At 40.6% G+C, this 21579-nt stretch overlaps 1 protein-coding gene across 1 annotated transcript; it reads left to right on the forward strand.

The window, feature by feature from the left end:
* The first annotated feature begins 1510 nt into the window (after positions 1 to 1510).
* On the forward strand, positions 1511 to 21021 carry CUNH3orf49 (chromosome unknown C3orf49 homolog). Its single transcript, XM_037040876.1, has 7 exons — positions 1511 to 1638; positions 8691 to 8810; positions 9029 to 9228; positions 12337 to 12439; positions 17764 to 17784; positions 20414 to 20492; positions 20947 to 21021. Exons 1-7 carry the CDS (start codon positions 1511 to 1513, stop codon positions 21019 to 21021), a joined length of 726 nt encoding a protein of 241 aa, XP_036896771.1.
* Positions 21022 to 21579: the final 558 nt, after the last annotated feature.

The raw sequence follows: 21579 nt of genomic DNA on the forward strand, positions 1-21579 counted from the left end.
TGTGCAAACAGACATACACATGCACAAATAAAAATCAGCTCTCTCTTTCCACTACAGAATTAATTTCATTCCGGATTAAGACAACTATTCCAATAACCTAATGAAAAGAATTGGGCCATGTTAAAGAAAATGCTCATCATTCATTTATTCATTCATACGCCTGTTATTTACTGTGCTCTGGGGATTCCAATGGGCGAAGAAAAGCTGACCAGGTAGAACCACACGCCCATTTTGCTAAAGCACATCAGGTGTGCTGTGTTTCAGTGTTTCTCAAAGGACCACTTGCCTCCATTATCCTATGGACTCTATCAGTATCCCTACTTTACAGATGAGAAAACAAGCAGATAGATTAAGTGAATTGATGAAAGCCACACAACTGAGCTGGAATAGAAACCCAGGTGTAACTCCCAAACGCACTCTCTTAACTTTTCTCAAAGCTACATATTTAATTCTTGAGCATTTTTAAGTTCCTTCCCCCAGTACTAGAACATCAAATGCCCTCGCTTGTTACTCAAAGTATAGCATGTAGGTCAGCATCATCAGTATCACCTACGAGTTTGTTAGAAGTGCAAATTATTAGATTCTACCCCATCTCTTCTGTATTGAAATCTGCATTTTAATAAGACCCCAGGTAATTTGTGTGCACATGTAAGTTTGAGAAGCATGCTCCAGATTACTGATGAATACAAACACAAAAACCAGAGTAATTTTTGTATCTCCCAATTATTTTTTTTCTAGTTGTTCCTTCTTAACATCCGGTTATTTCAGACTAAAAAACTCGAGCACCTGTGAGAGTAATGGGATTAAATCCTAGTGTCTGCTGCCACCTTGTGGTTAGAAGTTTCAACCCTGCCAAAATTTGCTCTTTTCCATGAAATAAATGGGGATATGTTGGAAAGAAGGGGTGGACCAGGTACTCAACTTTTGTAGCCATGTGGTTTAAGAGACCACTACAAAATTCCAAGATATAATAAAATAATTCTTGGGGTGCAGTTTGAGAAGACCAGATAGCTACTGGCCTTTCCATGTGTATCTCTGGGACAGGGTATCATCCGATCTAGTTGAGAAATCTGATAAAAGCTGGCACCGTTTGTGTTGCTACAGGTTCTTTCCTCTCTGGAATTCAGCATGCACAGCTGAACGTGATGATCAGTTTGTGTGTGATTATTTTATTACCAGCCAGAATGGTGGTGGTTAGTTCAGCTTTTCTGCATTTGCCTTGCCCAGGAAGATACAACACCTGCTCCACAAAGTGAAAAGGAGTTTCCCACTGCTCTGCCAAATGCATCATTGGGACCCCTGTGGGGTGGTGAACAAGGCCAGTCCCGCCAATGATGTCTCTCACACCTGGAAGGGAATAAAAAAGAAATTTCAAAAATCTCCTACATATTTTATCCCAAATAATCAAGAAGTTAAAAGTGCCTCAGTCACCGGGTAATTTTGTTTTGAAATTTGTCAGCTCTAGAACTGAAGATACCCCAAACTGCTGCTACAGGTGGCATTGAGAGCAATGGACAGCCCTTGGCTCTATCAACCAGAGCCCTTTAAGTTTGGCTATGGAAAAGTTAGCCAGTACCGAGGAGGTGGGCAGCAACCCAGAAGAAAAAACAGCTCATTCAAAAGTAAGGGGATGGAGAGGTAGGAAACTGGGGCTTGCTTTCTTTTTCACCGAGGGAGTTTCTTTGTATTTTGCATTAAACAATGTTCATTGTGACATTAGAAAAGTAGCATCTCTTTTTAAGCACTGCATTTGGAAATAAGGGCTCTGCATGATGGAAGAAAAGGGTACTGCATTTAGACATTAGATTAAGAAGCTTCATTTTGTGATCAGAAAAGTCTTTATCATAATCAGGAAAACCTTTCCTTTCCCCTGAATTTGAGTTTTAATGTGGCATATGACCTCAAAGGAGCACTGACACTAATTTCAGTCTCAGAGTTTTAAACATCACCCAAATTATTTTGAAAATTCAGTATTGCTTTTAAGATGAGTTCATGGTCAAGGCTTTTATTCCTTTTCCCCAGCAATTTTGGCTGCTAAAATATGTACTTACTATGTTTCACTGTGTATACTCTTCAATGTAACCTGAAAACTGGCTTACACCTGATAGTTCTTGACAATGGCAACACCATGAACACAGACATGAAATTAATGTGGCAAGTAAGATTATTTTCCAATTTCCTTGGCTTATTTCTTTTTTATATTTTATTTATGTATTTTTAGAGGGGAAGGGAAGGAGAGAAGGAGAAAAGGAGAGAAATATCAATGTATGGTTGCCTCTCATGAGTCCCCTGCTGGGAACTGGCCTGCAACCCAGGCATGTGCCCTGACTGGGAATCAAACCGCAATCATGTGGTTTGCAGGCCCTCACTCAATCCACTGAGCTACACCAGCCAGGGCTCTTATTTCTTAGTAGGGTCATTAGCAATAACTCAGACACATAGAAATGAATTGTTTTTATGAGACCAGAAGCATCAAAGACTAAACCTTTTAACTTTCATGGACAAAATGAAATTTGCAGATATGTTCACTTATATGAAGAAGTGGGGGTTGAATACTACAACTGTATAAATTCACTACTAATGAAGTCATACAATACCTTAAGAAGGGTAGTATTCTTTGCATAACAGAAATAGTAGCGGTTCTGTTCCTAGTCCCTGAAGCAAAACCACTTTTGTTAATTGTTATAATAGATTGGGAATGGGGTAGGGGTAATGGGAGCGGGAGACACATCCTAGAGATTCAGAGACTTAGAACTGGGCTTTTTACCTGAGGGGTTGCAGAGATGACCTTCAGGATTCCTGGACCTCCTAAAATGTATTTTCAGTGTTTTGTATGTGTGCTTGTGTGTGTTTACAGTAGTAGAAAAAGATGGCTTTATTAAAAGGGGTTTATGGAAGATTAATCAGAGGCCATAAATAACTTTTGGGTGAATTAGAAAATGACACTCCATCCTCAGAAAGTTGTTAGAGTAACTGTACACATCTATAAGGACTAAATGTGACTTGCACCTCCTGGAATTTGCCATGTGCTAGTTGGTAGAACTCTGCTAACCCAGGAGGTCTCCCTTCTATTGGCCTCGACCTTGTGCTGCCCCATCTTTTACATTTTTCCCACACAGATTTGATCCACGTAGTACTAAAAGCTATCATTGATTGAATGTTAGGTTCCAAGCACATAAGTTATTTTCTTTTATCCACACATTTCTGAGAATAGTATTCCTATTTTCATATGAGAAAACCGAAGCTTACAAAGTTAAAGAACATATCCAAGATCACACAGCTAGGAAGTGTGTTGTTAGATTGAACTGAGATCATTTAACTCTAGTGCCTGGGGTCTTACTGACATACTTCCTGTGTATAATGACAGAGAAACTGGATAACTTAAGTCCAGTTTTGAACTGTGTTTTCCTGGAGTATGGTATATGTACTACTGCTGGCATATGAGATATTTTACTTAGTACATAAAGAACATTTTATACCAATGGCATATTTCACAAACATACAACAAACACTTCAAAAATTTATATGGAACCATGGAAGACCCTGAATAGCAGCTGCAATTTTGAGAAAGAAGAACAAAGTAGGAGGGAACACAGTACCTGATATCAAACTCTCTTACAAGGCCACTGTAATCAAAACAGCCTGGTATTCGCATAAAAACAGGCACATAGACCAATGGAATAGAACAGAGAGCCCAGAAATAAACCCAAATCTCTACAGTCAATTAATATTTGACAAAGGGGGCAGTATCATAAAATGGAGTAAAGACAGCCTCTTCAACAAATGGTGTTGGGAGAACTGGACAGCCACATGCAAAAAAATGAAACACGAGCACCAACTTACATCATACACAAAAATTAATTCAAGGTGGATAAAAGACTTGAATATAAGCCATGAAACCATTAAAATCCTACAGGAGAACATTGGCAGGAAAATCTCAGATATTCCACACAGCAAGATTTTTACTGATATGTCCCCTAGAACAAGGGACATAAAGGAAAGAATAAACAAATGAGATTTCATCAAAATTAAAAGCTTCTGCATGGCTAAGGAAAACAGTATCAAGATAAAAAGAGAAGCAACAGTTTGGGAAAACATATTTGCCAAGGATACCTCAGACAAAGGTTTAATCTCCAAAATATACAAAGAACTCACTCGACTCCACTCAAAGAAGACAAGCAACTGGATTAAAAAATGGGCAAAGGACTTGAACAGACATTTCTCCAAAGAGGACATACAGAGGATCCAGAGACACATGAAAAGATGCTTGATATCAATAGCTATCAGAGAGATGCAAATTAAAACCACAATGAGATACCACTTAACACCAGTCAGAATGGCTATCATAAACAAAGAAACAAACAACAAGTGCTGGAGAGGTTGTGGGGAAAAGGGGACCCTAGTTCACTGTTGGTGGGATTGCAGACTGGTACAACCATTATGGAAAACAATATGGAATGTTCTAAGAAAACTAAAAATGAATATGCCAAAGACACAGCAATTCCACTGTTAGGAGTATATCCTAAGAATCCTGAAAACACCAGTCCAAAAGAACCTATTCCCCCCGATGTTCATAGCAGCACAATTCACGACAGCCAAGAGTTGGAAGCAACCTAGATGCCCGTCGGAAAATGACTGGATCAAAAACTATAGTACATTTACACAATGGAATTCTATGCTGCAGAAAGGAAGAAGGAATTACTACCCTTTTCAACATCATGGATGGAACTGGAAAGCATTATGCGAGCAAAATAAGCCAGGAGGTGAAAGACAAATACCATATGATATCACTGTTAACAGGAATCTAAACAACAAAACAAACAAGCAAGCACAGCATGACTAATGACACTCAAATACGGAACAGGCTGACAGGGTCCAGAGGGGAGAGGGGAGAGAATCATAGGGGAAAGGGGATGGACTCCCATGAACAAGTATAAAGGACACATGGACAATAACTAAGGTGGGGGGTGGAAATGGGAGGGAGGTGGGGAGCACTGGGTGGGGGGCGGGCAGGGCTGGGAATATAAGACAGAAAACTGTACTTGAACAAGAATTAAATAAAAAATAATAAGTAAAGAACATTTTAATGGTTATAAATTTATTTACGTCCACATTAAAAACATATCCACAGTCCAGCATATGTAACGCCTGCTCGAGTGCCATTGGTTGGGTAATAATATGGGAGTAATAATTTGTGGTTTTAATTCTGCTTGAGTGTGGTTGGTGGGATAATAATATGAGTGTAATAATTTATAATCTGAACATTTCACCTAAAATGTCAAATGGTGTGCTTGAGTATGATATTATGTTGCAGAATTACATGCTTACAATTTTCTAATAAAAGATTTTATAACAAAAAAACAGTGCTATTTGTGCCACTTTTACAGGTACAAACAGGTACCTGTTTGATATAATAATATATAAAACCTGTGATTTCACCCCCAAAAATGAAGCTTTAGGTTCACACATAAACCTGTATAAAATGGTCATAGCTTTATTTATAATAGCACTGAATGGAAAACAGCCCAAAGGTCTTCCAATGAGTGAGTGTTAGACAAAGTGTGGTACATCCACATAGTAAAATGTTACTCAGCAATAAAGAAACAAATTATTGACATGCACCAACGTGAGTGAATCTCCAGAGAAATATGCTGAGCGAAAGAAAGTAAATCCCAAAAGGTTATATACATTATGCTTCCATTTATACAACATTACCTAAAAGATGTAAATTTTATACATGAAGGACAACTTAGTCGTTGCCACATGTTAAAGAAAATGTGAGGGGAGGGGAAATGGGTGTGGCTATGAAACACAAAGGATTCTGATTGTGATAAACACGTTCTATATCTTGATAGTATCAATGTCAAGACCCTGGTCATGATAATGTGTTATAGTTTTGCAAGAGGCTACCACTGGGGGAAACTGGATAAAGAATACACAGAGAATTTCTTTTTAAAAAATAGGCTTAACATATTTTTTGTTTTTTTAATTATTTTTATTGTTCTATTAGAGTTGTCTAAATTTTTCCTCCTTTGTCCATCCCAACCACCCCTCACTCTTGCTCCCACACTGTTGTCCATGTCCATGGGTCATTCATGTATGTTTTTTGTTTAGTCCCTTCCCCTTCTTTCTATCCACCATTATCCCCCTTCCTCCTCCCCTCAGGGCATTCTCAGTCTGTTCCATGTTTCAATGCCTGTGGTTTTATTTTGTTTGTTGGTTTATTTTGTTCATTAGATTTCTCTTATAGGTGAGGTCACATGGTATTTATCTTTCACTAACTGGCTTATTTTCTTACCATAACACTCTCAACATCCATCCATGCTGTTGCAAAAGATAGGAGCTTCTTTCCTTCTGCTGTGTAGTATTCCATTGGTAATGTACCATAGTTTTTTGGTCCATTCATTTATTGATGGGCACTTAGGCTATCTTCAGCACTTGGCTATTGTAGATAGCACTGTTATGAACATAGGGGTGCATAGGTTCTTTTGAACTGGTGATTCCAAACTCTTAGGGTATACTCCCAGCATCAGAATCACTGGGTCCAAAGGCAGTTTAGTTTTGTGAAGAAACTCCATACTGTTTTCCACAGTGGCTGCACCAGTCTGCAGTCCCGCCAACAGTGCACTAGGGCTCCCTTTTCTCCACATCCTTGCCAGCTTGTTGTTGGTTAATTTGTTTATGATGGCCATTCTGATCTGTGTGAAGTGTGCTTTTAATTTGCATCTCTCTGATGGCCAGCGATGTTAAGCATTTTTTCATATGTTAATGGATCATCTGTATATCCTCCTTGGAGAAGCATCTATTCAGGTCCTCAGCCCATTTTTTAAATTAGATTGTTTGTCTTCCCAGTGTTGAGCAATCTATATATTCAACACGATTCCTATTAAAACACCAATGGCATATTTCACAGATCTAGAACAAATATTTCAGAAATTATATGGAACCAACAAAGACCCCGAATAGCCTCAGCAATCTGGAGAAAGAAGAACAAAGTAGGAAGGATCACAATACCCAATATCAAACTATACTACAAGGCCACTATATAAAAACAGCCTGGTACTGGCATAAGAACAGACAAGTATAAATTGAACAGAATAGAGAACTCAGAAACAAACCAATGTCTCTATGGTAAATTAATATTTAACAAAGGGGACATGAGCATACAATGGAGTAAAGACAATCTTTTCACCCTGGCTGGTGAAGCTGAGTGGATCGAGCACTCTGAACCAAAAGGATGCCAGTTTGATTCCCAGCTGGGGCACATGCCTAGGTTGCAGGCTGAGAGGGAACCCATCAACGTTTCTCTCACACATTGAATTTTCTATACTTCTTTTTCTTCCTTCCACACTCTCTAAAGATAAGTAAATGAAACCTTTTTTTAAAAAGACAATTTCTTACTTCAGTAAGCAGTATTAGAAGTGGACTGGTGCATGCAAAAAAATGAAACTAGACCGCCAACTTACACCACATACTAGAATAAATTCAAAATGGATAAAAGACTTGAACATAAATTATGATTCTATAAATGTCCTAGAGGAAAACATAGGCGGGAAAATTTCAGATGTCCCATGTAGCAATATTTTTGCCAATATATCTCCTAGGGCAAAAGGGAAAAAAAAAACAAATGGAACTACATAAAACTAAAAAGCTTCTGCACACCTAAAGAAAACATCACCAGAATGAAAAGGGGGGACTGACCATGTGGGAGAACATGTTTGGCAATGATACATTGGACAAGGGTTTAATCTCTAAAATATATTTAAAAAACTTTATTTCTTACAACTACATGTAAACCTACAATGAAAATGAAAGCTATGCTTTTTTAAAATTCCTGGGATTTTGTGGGCATTACTGCTTTGAATGAGATTAACAAAAATCTGTGAATTGAGGAAGAATGTTAGGTAAATCCTGGTGTCATGGAATGGGTGATGTTCACTCTCTCCCAGAGGGTAACACAGACCTTGGGATCAGATTGGTTGGGCATGAGTTATTTAATCTTTCCAAGTTTTAATTTGTTTATTTGCAAAAGGGAGATTGGCCATATGAGGGTTAAATTATGTGATACACATAAAAAAAGCAGAGTGTTTAGCACATAGAAAGCTATTCAGAAATTTTATTTATTTTCATTACTAAAATATGCCAAAATGATGAAGATGGTATGTGGCTGTTCAGAATTTTGGAACTATGTTTAGAATTATTTGAAATGAATGTTCTCTGTAGATGGGACCTTGGAAATTATTTCTGTATTGACTACCCTAGCAGACTCTTTCATCTCTCACCACCACAGACTTAGAATCACCAAGTCCAGCAAAAATTATCTCAAACCATCATTGAAATAAGATCACCAATTCGTCAACATGAGGTAATATATTCTAACAGTCACAGATCAGGATTAAAATCTGCATTTGTGCTTGGTCAATTAATTTAACCTCTCTATGTCTCAGTTTACTCATTAGTAAAATTAGGATAATAATATAACCTTCCTGCTATGAGGATTAAATGAAATAGTGGCCAGAATGCACTTACTACAATTTGGTGACGAAACACCAAGTAGTTACTTTGGCTTTATTTTTCTGTAACTTGATTCTCTGGATTGTGCAGTTTCTTCACATTTACAACTTGGATTTTAATTATTTCAAATGTTTGTTTTTAATTTCCTTAATACAAATTATTTTTATTTTGTTTAGATGGCACAGAGCTGTGTCTACCAACTTAGTAAAACAAAATGTATTTGTCCCTGAAGAGGAATCATCTAGTAGAAGTGACATGGAATTTCATGAAAGCCAGCAAAGTCCGAAGAAAAACATGATGAAGAAAGAAAAGACTTTGGCCCTGGTTGGTGTAGCTCAGTGGATTGAGCGGGGGACTGCGAACCACATGATCATGGTTCAATTCCCAGTCGGGGCACATGCCTGGGTTGCAGGCCAGTTCCCAGCAGGGGACTCACGAGAGGCAACCATACATTGATATTTCTCTCCTTCTCTCCTTCCCTTCCCCTCTAAAGATTAATAAATAAAATCTTTAAAAAAAGGAAAGTAAAGACTTTTGTGTACAGGATGTTGTCGTACAAGTACAGATCCAAGCCTGCAAATGTCAGTAGAGAGGGTACCACGCAGAGCCTTCTTCCTAGAGTTGCCAAGGAGCTTCCATCACCAGGATTATGCTCCACACCAAGAATGAGAAAGCTCTCACAGAATGGTAATCACAGGCAACATATGGTTAAGGGTTGAGGCCAATGGGAACAACGAAGTTAGGATGGATTTTCTTGCTACCCAATGATGAGCTTGTCTGAAATACAGGCTCCGAAGCCCCACCCAGGTCTACCAAGTCAATATCTGCATGTTAGAAAGATCCCCAGGTTACTTGAATGTACACACATTTTTAAAAGTTTGGAATTAGATTGCCTTTGAGGCACCTCCCAGTCGAATTGATCACTAGTTTATTTAGTTTAAAGCCCCTTTTTATTTAAATACACAGGGTTTGGCACAAATAACTTCCCTTTATTATTATAAAATAATAAGCATGTAATTCTGTAACATAACCATATCATACTCAAGCATACCATATGGTATTTTAGGAGTAATACTCAAATTAAAACTACAAATTATTACAGCCATATCATTGTCCTACCAACCATACTCAAGCAGGCATTACTTCTGACAGACCCTGTATATACACACATAGACATAGGTATGTGTGTAGGCATGTATACATACACATGTATTAGGGAATCAAACTAAAGTGGGATGGCTAATTCTAACAGTAGAGGGTGTAGATAGAATTCTCTGAATACAATTTTGATTGGTAAGTCATAAAGGATATTTTATTCTATTGTATCAACTTCTCATGTACTTTAGGGAAGAATCAACATCTAAAGAAAAACATTGTCTTCTTTGCAAGGTAGTAATGCTGATTTACGGGGTTCTATGAGTGGTAGGTAACAATACCACTAATATTTGCATTCTCCTCTGTCGCTTTTAAAAATTAATAGATCGTATTTTTTTAGAGCAGTTTTTAGATTTACCGGAAAAATTGAGCAGAAAATACCTAGAGTTAGTTCCAATATGGCCCCTTTCCTCACCCCACCCTCGCAATTGAAGAGCCCTTACTGATATATTATTATTATGAACTAAAGTCCCTAGTTTATATTAGGGTTTACTCTGTGCTCTGTACAGTTCTATGGGTTTGAAAAACTCATCAAGTCATGTCATGTGTCCACCATGGCAACATCATACAGGAAGCTTCACTGCCCTGTAGAGCTCCTGTAGCTTATTAATATCCTTTACAGCATAGCATCAGAGAACATATACAACCCTTCTGCATTTGCAGGGAAGTCGAACATATTTTCACATTTCACACAGTGATGAGGCTGAAAACCTTGTGGGTACTTTTCCCAGAAAAAATAAAATGAAAAACTGATTACTTCAAGTTGGCTGATGGTCCTTTCAAACGAACTCATCTGGAAAAAGCAGTAACTATGCAAACATCCAAGCATCTATCAATTACCTGGTATGAAGTGAGTGACCCACCTTTTTCTGTTGAAAGTAACAGACGACATGCTTCTGTATTGATAGAGCAGGGGTTGGAGAGTCTAGCAGGGAACTGAAGACTGTATTCCTTTTCCTGATTTGTGTGCATTGGCTTGTTTTTGTCTTAGTTGTAGTAATGAATCTCTACACTAAGATTTCTCCAGAAAACCTGCTTGTCTTTCACACTACAGCTAAAATATTACAACTTTGTCTCAGCTACAGCCCAAATACCATTGCTCTTCCCTGCTGACCCCCGTACCAGTTTTCAAGCAATATTTGCTAAATACATATTGCACATCCGCCACACTTTAGGGATAGGGTAGCAGATAGAACAGACATGATCCCTGCTTCCATAGAGTTACAGCACACAGGGACATTCTAACATGATATAGACAGTTACTTCTGGTGCAAAGTAGAACACAGGGTGCTATAAAAGCATGTCATGCATGCTACTTTAGGGGAGGAGCCTCCAGACAGGCCTCCCCAAGGAAAGGACAACTCAATAGAGATCTGAAGGACACCTTGAGTCAAATTAGGGAAGAATGAGAACTGTGTCCCAGGGAAAAGGAGAGCATGTTCAATCCCAATATCAAGAGAGCACCAGATATAATGAAAAAATGAAAGTAATCCAGCCTGGACCGAGGAGGCAAAGGTGTTATCAACACTGCTAAGAATTTTTTACTTTTCCTAAAAATGATAAGAAGCTATCAAATACTTGCAAGCTGGGGATTTATATAATCTGATTTTAGTCTTTAAAGATAGCTCAGTCTGCAGAGTGGAGACTGGTTTGGAGGAAGGCAGGAGCAAACACAGGAAGAACAATAAACAGACTCTTACATTCATTCAGGCAAGGGGTGACATTAGCATGGGCTGGTCACAGCAGTGGGGATAGAGGAGGTAGACAGTGGAGGGTGGGGGAGAGGGAAGGGTCCCTGGGCTGAGCACCTGCTTTGAAAGTGGAGCCCCCATTCACCAAGATTAGATGCTGTGGCTCAGGGAGCGTGTCCTTTTCTACAGACCTCAAGCAAGACAAGATGACTTGAGGTGCTGTGCACAGCAAATCGCTGAAACACAGCAAACTGCAAATACATTTTCCCACTGCCCCCATCAATCTCTTTAACTACATCACGGAAAATGTCTCATTTCCTGCCTTTTTCTCTTTCTTAAAAAATAAACTTTAAGTTTAGTGCCTTCTATAGCCAGTAACATGGTTTTGTTTTTACCATATTAATTTTAATGCCTATTTATGATATGGCTTTTTATTTGTGGTACCATTTTAAAGTGTTCTTTAGAAATACATTTACTGTATTAAGAATCAAATTGATATCAAAATACAAATAGTTCACATGGCTCCTGGACTATGGGAAACTTTGTTAGGATGATATGTCAATCCCTGAGCCTTGAGCCACTTGCTGATGGGCAAATTTAAAATTTACTTCAACAACAAATATTTCAGGGATGTCTTATGTATTAGAGATTACTTTTTCTAATTTCATAAGGGTTGAAGGGAAAAGCAACAGTGGGCAAACTGAAGTCTCCAAAGCAGAGAGGTGAGCAAACACCTTGTTAACACTGATATCACAACCCCAAGAAAATGCAAATGTGGCAAGAGAAAGTATAAGATACAGAAAAGCAAATCCATGTGTAATTTTTAATCCTAAGGAAAAAACTACTGAGGTACCATGTGATGCTGTCTTTTTCAGAATACTTTCTAATAGGAAGAATATGTTTATCGTTGTGATCGTTACAGGTTCTTTTCTTCCCCCTTTCACTCTAAGTGACTCCACAACTTGATTTGTAGAAGCAGAGACAGAGGAGATAACCCAAGGAAATAGAGTCCTCTGGGCCAGGAGAACCACCAAACGGTTTTCTGTGACATCCCTTCCTTCAGGACTGCGGAAGGGGCTGTAAAATGCTGAAACAAATTGGCCTCATGAAGACTCACATACGGTTAATGCTTAGGATGTTATAAATGCCAGGTTCTCTCCCACCACATGTCTGCGTCATAAGAAAGCCGTTCAACCTCTTGTTTATGTCTCCTTTCCAAAAATTTAGGGGCCAGAAAACAGGCTCATCAGGTCTGATTCCTCCATTTCTGAGCACAAGCTGCTTAGTTTCTGTTACAACCTGGGCAACAATAGAGTAAAATGCTCTATATTACTATTTTAACTGTTCAAATACCAAGTTAGTATACTAGCATCTGGTCTAGCATGCATGCTGTGTGGAGAGCATTCACTAGACCAGCACTACCCAGCAGAACTTTGAGGATGCAAGTGTGTATCTGGCCAATACAGTAGATCCTAGTAATGTCTGGATTTTCAGGCTGAAATGTTGCCAGTGCAACTGAAGAACTGAATTTTTCATTTTATTTCCTTTTACTTGAAATTAAAATGTGATTGGCCACATGTATAGGTAGTATAGAGAGTGCAGCCCTAGACGGTCTATGACTGTCCAAACATGAATTTGTATTTATCTGTAGGTATGTAAATTTGAGCCTTAATTTCTCAGACCGAACTATTATTTTAAATATAACAAACATTTACATAAAGTTAACTATATTCTAGGCCCTATTCTAAGTGCTTAAAAAATATCAACTTATCAGCCCCAGACAGGTGGCTCAATTGGTTGGAGCATCGTCCCATACACCAAAAGGTTGTGGATTCAATTCCTGGTCAGGGCATATACGTAGGTTGCAGGTTCCATGCCTGGTCAGAAAGCATATGGGAGAAAACCAATGGAAGTTTCTCCCACACCAATATTTCTCTTTCTCTCTCCCTTCCTTCCTATCTCTCTAAAAGCAATAAAAACATATCCTTCTGTGAGGATAAAAAATATATTGACTTATCAGATAATTCTTACAACAGTCCTATAAGGTCTGGCAATGTTATCCTTGGTTTGGAGATGGCACAGAGGTTAAGTAATTTGTCCAGATGGGTGGCAGAGTCAGGCTTCTAACCCAGGAAGATCTGGCTCTAGAATCCTTGCTCTTCAATTATTATGCTAAGTACTAATGGTACTATCCAATATGGCAGTCGATAGCTACAGGTGACTACTTGTTCATTAAAATTAAATTAAATTAAATATTCAGCCCAGCCAGTGTAGCTCAGTGGATTGAGCGCGGGCTTGTGAACCAAGGGGGTGATGGTTCGATTCCCAGTTGGGGCACATGCCTGGGTTGTGAGCTAGATCCCCAGTGCGGGGTACACAAGTGGCAATCACACACTGATGTTTCTCTCCTTTTCTCACTCCCTCCCTTCCTTCCCCTCTTTAAAAATAAATAAATAAATAAAATCTTTTTTAAAAGATTTAACTTATTTATCTTAAGAGGGGAAAGGAAGGCGACAGGGAGAGAAATATCAATGTATGATTGCCTCTCACGTGTCCCCTGCTGGGACCTGGCCTGCAACCCAAGCATGTGCCCTGACTGGGAATTGAACCATGATCCTTTGGTTCACAGGCCTGTGCTCAATCCACTGAGCTACACCAGCCAGGGCTTAAACAAAAGATATTTTTAAATTTTTTTAAAGATAAATATTTAGTTTTTTTATTGCAGTAACTACATTTTATATACTCAGTAAATATGTGGCCAGTGGCAACACAGATAAAGACCATTTTTTAAAATTTATTTAATTATTTTTCAAGTACAGTTTTCTGTCTATTACTCCCATCCCGTCCCACCCCCCATGCTCCCCCCTCCCTCCCATTTCCACCCTTCTCAGTTGAGACAAAGAACATTTTGGTTTTCACAGAAAGTTTGATTAAAAAGCACCACTCTAAAACATCACTGTCAGAGTGTACCAACATTAGTTTTGAATCTGGCTTCTTTCATGCAAGGTTCATATTTATTGTATTCCTATTATGTGCTGGGCAATTCCTAGGTTTGAGGCTACAAGGGTGATCCTGTGGACATGGTCCTGTTTTGTGGGATTCTATAGTTTAAATGAAGATATAGACATTAAACCATGACAGTGTAGAGTAGAAGAATAAGGATAATCATTTGAATAAATGCTGCTGAGACAGGCAGAGATAGAGGAAAAGATTAAATTTAATCCCTGTCTCACACCATATGCAAGCTTAGTTTCTGTTGGGTTATAGATCTCTATGGAACAGGTAAAACCTTAAAATTTTTAAGGACAATAAAAATATCTTCATGATTTCAGTATAAAAAAAGACTTCTTAGAACACATCACTCACCACAAAGGAAAAGATGGATATGTAACCGAACACAGGACTAGTTACCTGCCACAGTGAAAGCCCAACACATAAGACGGGTATTGGTGAGAAAGTAACGTGGTTTATTTCAAATGCCACCAGGATTTGGGGGAAGTCTTGTCCCAAAGCCCGTTTTGCCATCTCTGGTCAAGCCAGTAGTTCTTAGGGCAGTTGGTGGGAATTGGGGAGGGGGAAGCTTCCCAGGAAGAGTGAGGATGTGCAGGTGCTGGTTGGTGAAAGAGGAAGGTAGGAGTGAGGGGAGAGGCTGTGGACATGCAGGTCACAGTACGAATTTTCATGGTCAACATCCCTGAGTTGACCACCTGGATTTTTGTCAGTTGAATTCCTGAACCAGGACCTCAAGGTCAGGCTGCTCCTTAGGTTCACACAGGAACTGTCACTGCTGAACTATAAAGTGTACTTAGAAAAGAAACTCAGAACACTCCAGCTCTAGTTTTGAGGGGAAAAACTAGAGCATAAGCTGGGTTTGATATTTACTAAGAATATGGGTGGCTTTATGTAAGTATAGTATATTCATTCCCTGTTACAGATACATTTGGCTATATGAAAACTAAGAATTTCTGTTCATCAAAAAACATTACCTCAGGTGCTGCCACATCTGCATGCACTGGCCAAAGGGAGAATGGTGGGGAGATAAGCAGCTGGCAAGGGCCCCTGGCTGGTGGATGGTGCACCCCATGCCCGAGAGCTGGACCTGAGTATAGAGGGTGCAGTTCCACCCCCAGGTCACCAAATGGTGCATCAGGCCCAGGGTGAGGCAGTAGAGGTGGCCCTCATGAGGCCCTCAATCCAGGCAGTTGACTGACTGAATGACCAATGGTGAGCTCAACAGTGAATGCCTGGGGCCAATGTAGGGCTGCAGCCAGGATGGCAGTAGTCCCTGGGATTCTCTGCAGCCTTAGCCCCCCACAAAGGGGAAGAGAAAAAATAGTCTGGGGTAGCTGCACAGTCAGGGCCTTAGCCTGGGCTCTACACCTGCTTCAGGGACTTACTCACTTTGGAGAGCTTCAAGCTGGAGCTGCAGAATATGCCTCACACGTCAGCTTCATTGAGGTCTGGCATTTTCTGGTCCACTTTGGCCTGCAGTTGCATAAGACTAAATTCTTTTTTAAATATATTTTATTGATTATACCATTACAGTTGTTGTTCTATTCCCCCCCTTCATTCTCCTCCACCCTGCACACCCCCTCCCTCACCATTCCCCCTCTTTAGTTTATGACCACGTGTCTTAAGTTCATTAGATTCCATATTTCCCCTACTATTCTTGCCCTCCCCCCTATCTATTTTCTACCTACTGTCTATGCCATTTTCTGTACCTTCTCCCCCTTTCTCCTCCTCCCATTCCCTGTTGCTAACCCTCCATGTGTTTTTCATTTCTATGGTTCTGCTCCTGATCAAGTTGTCCTCTTGATTTGCTTTTGTTTTAGGTGTGGTTGTTGATAACTGTGAGTTTGCTGTCCTTTCACTGTTAATATTTTTCATCTTCTTTTTCTTAGATAAGTCCCTTTAGCATTTCATATAATAAGGGCTTGGTGATGATGAACTCCTTGAATTTGATCTTATCTGAGAAGCACTTTATCTGTCTTTCCATTCTAAATGAAAGCTTTGCTGGATAGAGCAATCTTGGATGTAGGTCTTTGGATTTCATGACTTGGAATACTCCTTTCCAGCCCCTTCTTGCCTGTAAGGTCTCTTTTGAGAAATCAGCTGACAGTCTGATGGGAACTCCTTTGTAGGTAACTGTCCCCTTATCTCTTGCTGCTTCTAGGATTCTCTCCTTCATTTTAGTCTTGGGCAATGTAATTATGATGTGCCTTGATGTGTTCCTTCTTGGGTCCACCTTCTTTGGGACTCTCTGATCTTCTTGGATTTCCTGGAAGTGTATTTCCTTTGCCAGACTGGGGAAGTTCTCCTTTATTATTTGTTCAAATACGTTTTCCACTTGTGGCTGTTTCTTTTCCCCTTCTGGTACCCCTATAATTTGGATGTTGGAACATTTAAAGATGTCCTGGAGGTTCCCAAGCCTCTCCTCATTTTTTTGAATTCTTGTTTCTTTATTCTTTTCTGGTTGGATGTTTTGTTCTTCCTTCTGGTCCATTCCCTTGATTTGAGTCCCGGTTTCCTTTCCATCACTATTGGTTTCCTGTGCATTTCCCTTCATTTCAATTAGTTTAGCCTTCATATGTTCCTCTAATTTGTGACTATAATCAACCAATTCTGTGAGCATCCAGAGTACCAGTGTTTTGAATTGTGCATCTGAGAGGTTCGCTATTTCTTTTTTGCTTAGAGTTATCGGCTCTGGGGCTTTGAGTTCTTCCTGAGCCATATTTTGGACTGTTTTCGCCTGTTACGTATGAGGAGTGGAGCCCTAGGTGTTCACCAGGGAGGGGCAACTCAGTCACTGGGTTGTGATGCTGTATGTGGGGGCGGGGTCAAAGGAAATCAATGGTGGGCCCCCTCTGTTGCCTCTCGGCACTAGGGCCCGCGCAGTCTGTCTCACTGCTCACTCCTTTGCTGGGTTTATCTGCACGCGTGAATGTGCAACCGCGCTCAGCCTGCCCTGCACCCTCACTGGGTCCTCGATGCTACCCCAGCTGCCTGCGCTCCTGGGTCGCCTGGGTCACCTGGGTCAGGGGATCCTTCCTGCCTGACCCTACTCCGCTGCTGGCTCCACGCCTCTTACCCTCCCGGTTGAGCAGTTCGTTGTTGTGGGACTTCCATATAGTTCAGTTTTCTGTTCTTTGGCTGTGTCTTTGTTTACTAAACCTTTGTTGTATTCAAACTTGGTTGTGGAAGAAGGCACTGTGTTTCCACCTACACCTCCATCTTGGCAGAAGTCCCTCATAAGACTAGATTCTTTGGGTGACCTCTGTGCCTTTGTGACGTTCCACAGCACCACTGAGACAAGGCCTTCTGTGTGCTGCATGGTGCCCTCTGGAAGGGCCACCCCCTCAGCATGTGCCTGGTCAGGTCCAAGGCTGAACCCATGGCCAGGAAGAGGCAGCATGAGGAAGAGGCAGTGTGAGGATGCATGGCAGAGTGTATCCAAAGATACACTCTTTGGACTGCATCCTACGTTCAGCAGCTTGATTGGAAATGGCTAGAGTATGAACAGGTGCTGCAGAAGCTTGCCAAGGAGATTGGGAATACCAATCGTGCCCTGCTGTCCTGCTAAGACACAAGCACAACAAAGCCTGCTGTCCACTGGAGGGGGTCAGGCTTTCACCCCAGCAGACTGAGTGTCATAACAAGTTTGAGTTTCTGATGGGCATGTGGACAGAGGGACAACACTGTCAGGTATGGCTAAGAAAGTACACAGACATGTGCTGTGGTGGCCCCCTTTGACACCATGTACATTTGTGAGGCCACCAAGTAGGTAGTAAAGGCCTTCCAGGAATTCACCCAGTCTACTTGGCACTTGGCACATGACCCAGAGACATTCTCAGACCACTGGAAGAAGCTGACTGTGTGCACTAGCTGTCGGGGGCCAAGCCATGGCCACTGACTTCCACCCTCAGAAACTGAGCCCTGAGGAGCTGGCAGGGATGAAGACCTCCTTGGCATAGCACTTCATAGTGGAGCCGGGTAAGGCCAGTGGAGTTACCTGTCTCTGCTTCATGAAGGAAGGAACGTAAGACTCCCAGCCAAAAGGACTTGCCCCTGGAGTGCATGGCTGGGGACCAGCATATCCACAAATATCTGCTGGGGTTGATCTTCCAGATTTCCCCTTACACCTTCCAGGTGAACAGCGCTATCGCTGAGGTGCTCTGCAGTTATCCAGGACTGGCTCAACTAGGCACAAGGAACACAGTGCAGGGTGTGTCTGAGGCACTGACACCATCAGCCTGGCCCTGACCTGGAAGGTGGAGAGAGCATGGGGACTGAGCTGTGCCAGGAGGCTCTGACAGTTGCCTGGGTAAACACCCACAACAATGAGCTGATCAATGCTGAGTTCCACTGCTGGAGAGTAGAGGACCAGGTCCCTGTTCTGGTGAGCCCACTGGCTTTCCAGCAGCCCATTGCTATCCTGTACCCACCTGGCACCCACCTGCATCCCAAAGTGATCCTGGCCATCCACAGAGCTTAGAACATCAAGTGGCTCCAGGCATCCAAGGGCAACTTTGTAGATCTCTTTAGAGCCCCATTTAACTGAGTAAAGGGCACCCCCTTCCAGCCAGGGAAAACAGTGGCCATGAACCTGTTCCTATAGACCCTGCATTGCAAGATGCTTATCTTGAGACGATGGAGCACCCCAATGACACAGAGGCCCCAGAGCCACAGGACCCTCCAGCCCCACACTCACTGGGCTCCCCTGATGATACCTACAAGGAATTTGGGTCCTCCCCTCCTTAATAGACCCTGGAGCAGTGGAAACCAGCCCTTCTAGAACAGGGCCAGAAACCAAGTGGCTCCTCAAATCCTTGCCTTACCCCCAAACTCTCAGAGGCAGTAACCAACAAGGCACAAGACCTGGCTGTCCTGTCAAGGGCCAGCCTGTCTCCATGCACTGTAGGCTACTATTCCCTACATACACACACCCATTCTGTTTGGATCAGCGGGGCTACAAAGGCTCAAGTAAACAACTGCTGAACAAAAAGCAGAAAAAAAATTATTTTACAAGATTAAGTAAAATTTTCTCTACTGGGTATAGAAAGATTTCATTTAGCTCACAGAATATTCTAAAAATATTTAAATTGCAACATTGAAAAATTAGAATATTTCAAATAAAAATCAGAATTTTCAGCTTTCTTCTGAAAAATAGGAGGATATGTAAACTCCAGGCCCCCAGTTCCTCATGGCAACATCAGGAGCCGTGCAGAGGCTGCCCCCTTTGCTTCAGGCATGTTCTCTCCAGTTCACACCAGAGGTACTGCAAGCAACATTTGAGCTTGGGCAAGCTTGCAATCAGCTCAGCTGACTCATTTGTAAACTCCCTCACCAAGCAGTCTGGGAACCAGATATGGTCTCATATCCTATTTTATGTAGGTCTCACAATCATCCTAATGCTATTTATTAAACAGAGGGGGAAGCGTGAACCCAATGAGACCAAAAATGGCATATTAGCCAGGAGCCATGATCTAGGAATGATTTCTAATAGCAATACTATTAGAACAGGTACTTGTAACCAGCACACCAGGGATGAGAGGCAAAAATCAGGCATGCAGTGAAAAGAATGCAGAGAATCCTTTTTATATTTGGAGACATGTCTTTCATGAAAATAAGGAAACCTACAGAAAAAAAAAGGCCAAATTAACAACTGGATCCAGTGATAATGAGCTTTCTAGGGCACTGGTCCATAGCAGCTCCACACTCACTGTGCTCAGCAGCAGTGCAGAAAATTTCTTCTTCTGCCTAGGAATGGCCTTTTTCCCTGACACTATATCCTTTCAGAACCAGACAACCTCCTTTCTCCACACCATATAGATCTCTTCAAAGAGAGTTCTGGGCACAAAGGAAATACACGGGATGTGAAGAATAATCTGAATATGGTCACCAAGTCCACATTGTTACATGGCAAATGTTCACTTTGTAAGAGACTGCCCAAGGGTGAGAATTCTTATTTAAGTACTGACACAAAAATAATGTTGGCACTTCCTAAACTGATGCTTTTGCATTTTTATGATAGGTTTCATATTCCTCAAAAAGAGACACTTTCCAATACTTAAAAGGAAAAAACACAGCATGGAAAACATCCTCCAAAAACCAGTAGGAAAGCTTCAAATGCAGGTAGTGGACAAAGGCTTTTTCACTTTTGAGTTTCGAAAGCATCAGAAGGTCAGGTTTAACTGAATGCACAGTCCTGCTGGACAGCAGGAATATGGGATGAAATTAATGATTACCATTAAAAAATAATGTTAGTGGGGGGCATTTTGAAAGTGGCTGAAGGACTGCTAAGGGCACCTAGATGATTTTATGTGCCTAATAAATACTAAGTGAATTCAATTAAAATAAAGGTATGCACATAGGATGCTTTGGAGAAGGAATGAGATTGTCTTTATGACTAGGTGGTATATGTAAGTTTTTAAGATATTTTCTATGACTTGAATTAGAATAATTCTTTGATACTTGCAAAACATCCACTAATTCCTGAACTCATCTCTCAGGAAAAACAACCAGCCCTTAGGTTTTTGACAAGGTTTTCCAACACATGGCCTCATTTTATTGTATCTGCATGTCATAGGTGGATGATCTCATAGTAACAGTGACTGATAAGTCCATGAAGTTACTGGCCCAAAGACACACTGAGCTTCAGTAGTGTGAGTTTCTAGGGGACACAATTCTTCAGTCTTCTAAACAGTTCTAGAGGATTTCCATGAGAACCATGAGGAAGTATAAATTGAAAAATGTGTGTTTCCCATGTACCCTCTGCTGCTTCTGATTTTGTTCCTGATTGCATAAAAGTTATCTTCATGGAGATTCTTGCCTTTTGATACATAATCCTGAATAAATTTCTCTAGTGACTTAATCAATGTGGGAAGGTTAATTTTTACGAATATTCTGCCCAACAGTCCTTAAAAATGCTTTTACAAAAATTGTTTTTTAATTGAGTCAATATAAGTAATTTTTGCTTTATAATTTTTACTAATAATGGAAAATAGAAACATTTATTAAGGCATAAAAACTCTGCAAAAGAAATTTCTCCTACAATTTGCCACATGAAATTAGAGGAAGCATTTAAAGGTATTACAACACTTTTTTAAAAAAATAACTTTTTTAAACACTTTTAAAAAATTTTATTTATTTTTTTAAAAGATTTTATTTATCTTTAGAGGGGAAGGGAAGGAGAGAAGGAGAGAAGGATCAATGTATGGTT

Source organism: Sturnira hondurensis, unplaced genomic scaffold (genome assembly GCF_014824575.4).
Source record: "Sturnira hondurensis isolate 20B ecotype Veracruz unplaced genomic scaffold, ASM1482457v3 Scaffold0002840, whole genome shotgun sequence".
In the NCBI taxonomy this organism is placed as follows: Eukaryota; Metazoa; Chordata; class Mammalia; order Chiroptera; family Phyllostomidae; genus Sturnira; species Sturnira hondurensis.